Source organism: Tribolium madens, unplaced genomic scaffold (assembly GCF_015345945.1).
Source record: "Tribolium madens isolate multiple individuals breed KSU strain unplaced genomic scaffold, Tmad_KSU_1.1 Scaffold_96;HRSCAF=242;Tcas5.2_LG5, whole genome shotgun sequence".
NCBI classification, from domain to species: Eukaryota; Metazoa; Arthropoda; class Insecta; order Coleoptera; family Tenebrionidae; genus Tribolium; species Tribolium madens.
In genome coordinates, this window is record NW_025401068.1 from 4,233,336 (window position 1) to 4,239,690 (window position 6,355).

At 34.7% G+C, this 6,355-nt stretch overlaps 2 protein-coding genes across 3 annotated transcripts; one reads left to right on the forward strand and one right to left on the reverse strand.

The window, feature by feature from the left end:
* The first annotated feature begins 984 nt into the window (after nucleotides 1-984).
* Nucleotides 985-1,661, forward strand: LOC123013109 (probable ribosome biogenesis protein RLP24). Its single transcript, XM_044411451.1, has 2 exons — nucleotides 985-1,147; nucleotides 1,198-1,661. The coding sequence occupies exons 1-2, from the start codon at nucleotides 1,067-1,069 to the stop codon at nucleotides 1,636-1,638; spliced, it is 522 nt and encodes a 173-aa protein (XP_044267386.1). The 5' UTR covers nucleotides 985-1,066; the 3' UTR covers nucleotides 1,639-1,661.
* Nucleotides 1,639-5,612, reverse strand: LOC123013108 (all trans-polyprenyl-diphosphate synthase PDSS2). Of its 2 annotated transcripts, XM_044411449.1 has the most exons (6): nucleotides 5,423-5,612; nucleotides 4,872-5,360; nucleotides 4,253-4,794; nucleotides 3,212-4,197; nucleotides 2,978-3,155; nucleotides 2,788-2,925 (listed from the first exon to the last, which is right to left on the reverse strand). In XM_044411449.1, the coding sequence occupies exons 2-4, from the start codon at nucleotides 5,150-5,152 to the stop codon at nucleotides 3,779-3,781; spliced, it is 1,242 nt and encodes a 413-aa protein (XP_044267384.1). In that variant the 5' UTR covers nucleotides 5,153-5,360; nucleotides 5,423-5,612; the 3' UTR covers nucleotides 2,788-2,925; nucleotides 2,978-3,155; nucleotides 3,212-3,778. The 2 variants fall into 2 exon arrangements, with proteins under 2 accessions (XP_044267385.1, XP_044267384.1); XM_044411450.1 differs by lacking the exons at nucleotides 4,253-4,794; nucleotides 4,872-5,360; nucleotides 5,423-5,612 and adding exons at nucleotides 1,639-2,487; nucleotides 2,539-2,651 and having other exon boundaries at nucleotides 2,702-3,155; nucleotides 3,212-3,771.
* Between the last annotated feature and the right edge of the window lie 743 nt (nucleotides 5,613-6,355).

Consider the following 6,355-nt stretch of genomic DNA (forward strand, 5'->3'; position numbering starts at 1 on the left):
CAATAAATTTGATAAGTTAGTTAAAGTATCTAAGCTCCTCTTCCAGTTTTAAGCGTGCCTTTAGCGACCCACACGCAATCTACTTAATTGGCACACTTACCGACCTATTTGTTAAACCTTTTGTACACTCTTTGATTAATTATTTCGGAAATACCATCCGAGTTTAAATTTAATAATCAAAAGCTTTAAGAAAGGGCAGGCAAAGAAGAGATTAAATGGTAATTAGGACAATAAAACACTAAAGTCGTTTATAAAGCGAATAAAAATCGGACGATAATGTAATACCTACGTGGTTTTGCTGAAAATGCTCTGTGACTTATTTGCAAAACATGGCAATTTTATACTTCCCGGGGTAACTTATCATTCTTTATAGCTGTTTTAGTGTTGTTTAAGAAAGGTTTTCGCCTAGTACTTTCAAAATTAACCGTTTTATAGCCCTCTGTTTTCTAATATTACTTGATTTAAGTAAACCAATGTCGCAGCCCAATACAAATACGGTTTACATAAGTCGAGAATAGAAAATCGTCGAAAAATTTATTGTCCAAACTGGGTATGTTTTTTTAAGAAAATATATTGTTTTGACATTTTTTTCTTCTTTTATTTTCAACAGCTTGTATGAAATTATCTGAACTTTTCTACAGACCAGATGTGGTGTTTTCGTTAACTTCATGTAAAACAGTCGCTGAAGCTGAAACTTTCCTTTTGTTAAAATTAAACATCGCTGAAAACATTATAATACACTCTTAAATAAAAAGTCGTAAAAAACCAAGTTTCTTATGAAATTCATAAATCACAAAGAACTAGAGAATATTATTACTATTTGCTTTAAATAATAAAAAATAACAAAAACAAAAAATGTAAGTGCCAAATTTATTCAACTATTAAAAAGAAAATTGTTAGTTTTTAATTGCGTTAGATTTTAAAAATACCGCTCTTTGATTTAAATTGCAGAGGGCAGCATGTGCTAAACTGTCATTTATCTTTTTTGCAGTTGTCAGATACAAAACTTCATTCCACGTGATGAATCAATTCAAAAAAATCGAATAAATCATACAATTGAAACAAAATGCGTATTGAATCGTGCTATTTTTGTTCTTCTCGCATATACCCAGGCCACGGCATCCAATTTGTCCGGAACGATTGCAAGGTAACGTAAAAATCAATGAAAAAACATCCAATTTTGAGGTTAGTTTTCAGATTTTCAAATTCTGTCGATCCAAATGCCACGCAGCATTCAAAAAGAAGAAGAATCCACGTAAAGTCAAATGGACGAAAGCATACAGAAAGACAGTGGGTAAAGAATTGGCCATTGATCCGTCCTTTGAGTTTGAAAAGAGGAGGCATACCCCACTGAAATATGACCGACAGACATGGACTAAGGCTATAGATGCGATGAAAAAGGTCGAACAGATTAAACAGAAGAGACAGGGAACTTACATAATGCAGAGGTTGAGGAAAGGAAGAGAACTTGAACAAGAAAGAGACGTGAAAGAAGTACAGAGAGATTTGTCACTTATTAAATCACCCGCTGCTGGTCTTAAAGAAAGGAAACAAAAGGAAGCTGCTGATGAAGAAATGCAAGAGAGTGAGGAGGAAATGGAAGGAGTTGTTGAAGACTGTGGTGAAGTTACTTTGTAATTAAATAAACAACTTTATTTCAACTAGTAGTTTACAATGAGTTAACAATATTGACTAGAGCAGCCTTTGATTCACTATTGGGGAACTTGTCTAGAGTATTTAAAGCTTCCTCTGAGAACTCTTTCTGGAGTTGGGATGTTTTGGCCAAACCAGGCCCGCCCATCACTGTTTTCCTTACAAGATCATAACTAACCTCGTCATCAGTTGACAGCCCCTTCTCAATTTCTTTATAAAAACTTGGGTCATCCTCGAGGTGAAACATAACAGGTGCCGAAACCAAACTAAATTTGTCTTCTCTGAAAAGGTCCTTTTCTAAAGAAGCCTGCCAGGCTAAGGCTAAATTCCTCCCGAAACTGTACCCCAACTCTTGGACTTCAGGCTCATGATTAGCCAAAATTAGAGCACATTGACAACACTTTCCTAATAAGCTGCCCCCTCCTAAAACATTCCTGAGGGTCCATTCAGCTTTCATATTGCCCAAAACGTGTTCTAATTTAAAAGGTTTGACTCCAAATTCAAGTGGAATTGTTATTTCTTTTTGTACTGGAAGTGGTTTGGAGGGAATTGGTTCATTGTGTTTATTTCTCAAACCAATGAATTCTGATTCTGCTAAATCTCTTAAGGTGGACGAAATTGTCTCTTGTACGTGAAAGTTTTTCAATTTTGCGACTTCATTGAAACTACTACTGAGTAAATAATCTCCAGACAATAAAGCTAATTTGTTGCCAAAATTTAAATCAGAAAAATTTGTATCATCACTATCAAGGTTAATAAGGCCTTTGTGAATCAAGTGGCTAGTTTTTATCATTTCTGTTACTTCCGCAATTATTCTCTGACTATGTAAAATATCTAAAAAACAAATATAAGAAAAAATTGTTCATAAAAAGTTAAATATTTTACCCGCAGTTCTATCACACTCAAGTTCGGAAAAATTTGAGTTTAGGCCCGCCAGTTTTGATATCAGAAGTACAATAAGCCCCCAGGTCGGTTGTTCATTCCTCAGGATTAAACTTCTAAAAATAACAATTTAATTCAACTTCTGAAACAAAAATTTGCCACTCACTTTGCTGTCTTAAGAAGGGGGTGATTTGTTCCAATTAATCTCCTTATATGAGTAGCAACATTTGCAATTTCGTCATTTAAAATCCATCTTAGACTCAAAAATGATGTTGGATAACCAACAACTTTTTCTGCTTCTTTAACTACACTATTCCGTTTAGAATTTTCGTCAGCTTTGCGAGTTAGGAATGACAAATTCCTGCTTAAAATCCCTCTTCGACTAGCATTCTTTAAATAAAACTGTAAGGTTTTGTTCAAGTTGCTCATCTTTTAACCTAACTTTTTGTGAGATTCGGCAATTTCGCAAGATGCGGAAAAACTAGTGTATCTTTAAGGTCAACAACTAGTTACATAATAAATCAAGGTTAGTAATAGTTTCCATTTCTAAACTAAGACACTTATCCAGTATTATTTACACAACCACTGGTGAAGTAGGATTGACGTCGTTTAGGACCCTTCTGCAAATTGACTGGTAAACATTTATTCACCTACTATATCACAAAGAGACAATTACCTAATCCATTTGTTAGTGTTTTTGCGTAAAACTGATTACATGACAGCTGTTCTAAATGTTTATAAATTGAAAAAGAGATCAAAGTTCGAAACAAGCGCCATTTTTAAGGCCTCTATATGATCTAGGGATATTTGAACATATTATTGTGTATGCAACATTTGTCAAATTTAAAAACATTTTTTTTTGTAAATAAAATATATTTTCTGCAAAATTGTACAAAACCTTCACCAATACTTATATAAATCCAAAAAATCACATCTCAGGTCCAAAAAAATCACTAATGATTCTTAATTAACAAGTAAAATCAGTAGCGTGTTTTTGAAACAAAGATTTCTTTTCTTCTATTGTTACATCATATCAAAATGGTATATTGTATCACAGATCATTAGTTTGCCAAACAACTGGTCCCTGTTAAATTTATCAACATATTAACCTATCCGCAAGTGTATTTTGTGATCAAAACTGAATAAAGTAATAAAAAATAAAGAGTGTGGGCTCTTAAAAATACTTTCAAAGAGAGCTATATAATAACAAATGCGCGAATATCTTTATAAATAAAATATTTTCTTACAAATCCTGCATTGCAGCAATAATATTAGCCAAAGCCGTTCTTGCATCTGACGCTGGTAACTGGTTTAAAACCTCCAAAGCAGCAGTGGAATGTTCCTTTTGTAATTTTTTGGTCAAGTCGAGTCCAGGCCCAGCTAGAACTGCCTTTCTAACAGCCTCATAGTCGACATCATCCACAGTTTCTTGCCCCTTTTCGATCTCTTCATAAAGAGAAGGATCATGTTGTAGTGTAAACATTACAGGGGCACAGACTAAACTAAAGGGTCCAGAAGTCCCAGGAAGAAAAGGTTCACGGTCTAGACAAGCTTGCCAAGCTAAGGCTAAGTGTTTTCCAAATAAATAGCCCTGTTCTTGAAGCTCAAGAGGATGACCTGCTAGTTTCAGAGTGCCTTGGCAGGATTTACCCAATAAACTGCCTAGAAATCAACTTTTTTTCATTAAAATTGCTATTTATTAATAATTGGTAAGTACCTGCATTCAAGACATGTCTTAGAGTCCACTCGGCCCTCGCGTTCCCCAGAGCTTCGCTCACAACCAAAGGCTCCAAAGTCTTATCAGTAAACTGCTTATACTCGACGATATCCGAGCGCGGCCTCGCCGGTAAAGGATTGTTCTGCTTATCTCTAGGCCCTACGAATTCAGCCTCGGCTAAATCCCGGACCGCAGAACTCATCAATTCAACTAAATCCTGGTTTCGCAAATTCGCCAATTCTGTGCAACTATTACTCAGTAAATAATCGCCGCTCAAAAGAGCGATTTTGTTGCCAAACATCATGTCGCCCGAGGCGTCAGTGGCCGCCGAGGGTTGGAGGTTGACGAGGCCTTTGTGGACTAGATGACTTGTGCGGATCATTTCAGTGACTTCAGCTAAGGCTCTTTGACTGTGGAGGACCCCGGCGGCCTTGTCTTGCTCAAGGTCGGGGATGTCGGAGGTGTGACCTGCCGCTTTGGAAACAAGGAGGACGATCAGGCCCCACGCTTGCATGTTGTTTTTGCCATTGTAGAGCAAATTCCTGCAAATATTGACAAGCGATTCATCTTATTTGATGGATTGGGAATAAACACAAAGATCTGTTATTTCTATACTCACTTGGCGGTTTTGAGGAGAGGGTGGTTCGACCCGACCAGTTTTCTTAAATGTAAAGCAACGTTTGCAATTTCATCGCTTAATAACCATCTCAGACTTAGGAATGAAGTAGGATATCCCACGATTTTCTCCGCTTCACTTACTGCTCTGTTCCAGTCAGGTTTCTTTTCCTGTGCTAACTTAGTGCACAAAAAATTATTCGTATGGAAATACTTCACTTGTGTTACAACCACAGAAAGGTTTCTTTGCCTCATTAGAGTTGCACATAACTTTGATAAAGACATGTTGAGAATGAAAAATATGTGATGGGAGTTTAGGCACTGCCTTCAACATATACAATCTGAACCAACTTTCCTATTACAAGTTTTCGTTCATATGTTCTCACTCGGCTAGTGAAAGTTGACCTTAATTGCATGACCCCATTTTTCAAACTTCTCAATGAAAATTTTCACTCAAAAAAATGTATGAAGAAAGCACAAGAATGAAGATAAACTAAAAGAGGATACGTTAGCACACTAATAATAAAGAATTTGTTATGTTCATTAAATATTTACATTAAATTAACCTATGAATGCGTATTGCATGCGCAATGAGACAGCCCCCTCGTCGTTTATTACTTGTTTCCATTTTGCAATTTATAAATCAGAAATTTTCACATAATATGTGGCCTCAAAAATAATATATGTTTCAAACGTTTCGTGCAATTAAGACTTTTTCAATAAAATATTTTTTATTTATAATTAAGTACGATAACACTTGCGTGTAATTTTGGTTGCATAACACCAGTTCTAAAATAATAAAATAAAAATGATGAAAACACCTTCGTTGTTATATTGTAATATTTATTACCCCTATCCACCAGTCACACCCGTGACCCCCTGACAATAATATACTTTTGAAACTAATTAAAAATTTTCGAACAACAATGACAAAGTTTGAATAATTTAATCTTGAGGAAGAAGAAGAACTTGAACTGTTACAAAAATAACTGTATCATCTTAATATTGGAAAGTCGAAAATACTGTAGATACATCAAAAATATATTAAATCATTAAGAAATGAAAAATGTGTGAACTAGAATTCAGTACAGCTTTATGAGCGAAGTCCAAAAATTCGTCATGTCTTTTATATTTTTTCTGTTGGTTTTTCACATTGACATCTGTTTTTTTTTTTATTTTTGAGATTGTTATTTCATTATTAAATAGTTCCATTCTAACTCCCTAAACCAAAAAGAAATGAACTTATTAATTTATTGGATAATAATGATGAAATAACTTTGCGTTGCAGAGTACTAATCCTTTTCTAGGGCACTTAGGTATTTAGTCAACTGTCTGTTCTCCATTTAGTTAGTTAATTTTTTAATACAAACAGATCGAAATGCTTGAAATTTTGATTTGTTCTGAACAGGTACACATAGTATAAACTCAAAAAATAGGTCAAAATGCTTTTATTTTTTAACTATTTAAATATAGTTTGAAAACTGAGCA

Excerpts from the sequence above, each read along its gene's own strand:
- LOC123013109 (XM_044411451.1), top strand. The coding sequence starts at position 1,067 with ATGCGTATTGAATCGTGCTATTTTTGTTCTTCTCGCATATACCCAGGC. Across the intron at positions 1,148-1,197 it reads TTGTCCGGAACGATTGCAAG|ATTTTCAAATTCTGTCGATC; the intron begins GTAACGTAAAAA and ends GTTAGTTTTCAG.
- LOC123013108 (XM_044411449.1), bottom strand. The coding sequence starts at position 5,152 with ATGTCTTTATCAAAGTTATGTGCAACTCTAATGAGGCAAAGAAACCTT. Across the intron at positions 4,795-4,871 it reads CCTCTCCTCAAAACCGCCAA|GAATTTGCTCTACAATGGCA; the intron begins GTGAGTATAGAA and ends CAATATTTGCAG. Across the intron at positions 4,198-4,252 it reads AAGACATGTCTTGAATGCAG|GCAGTTTATTGGGTAAATCC; the intron begins GTACTTACCAAT and ends GTTGATTTCTAG.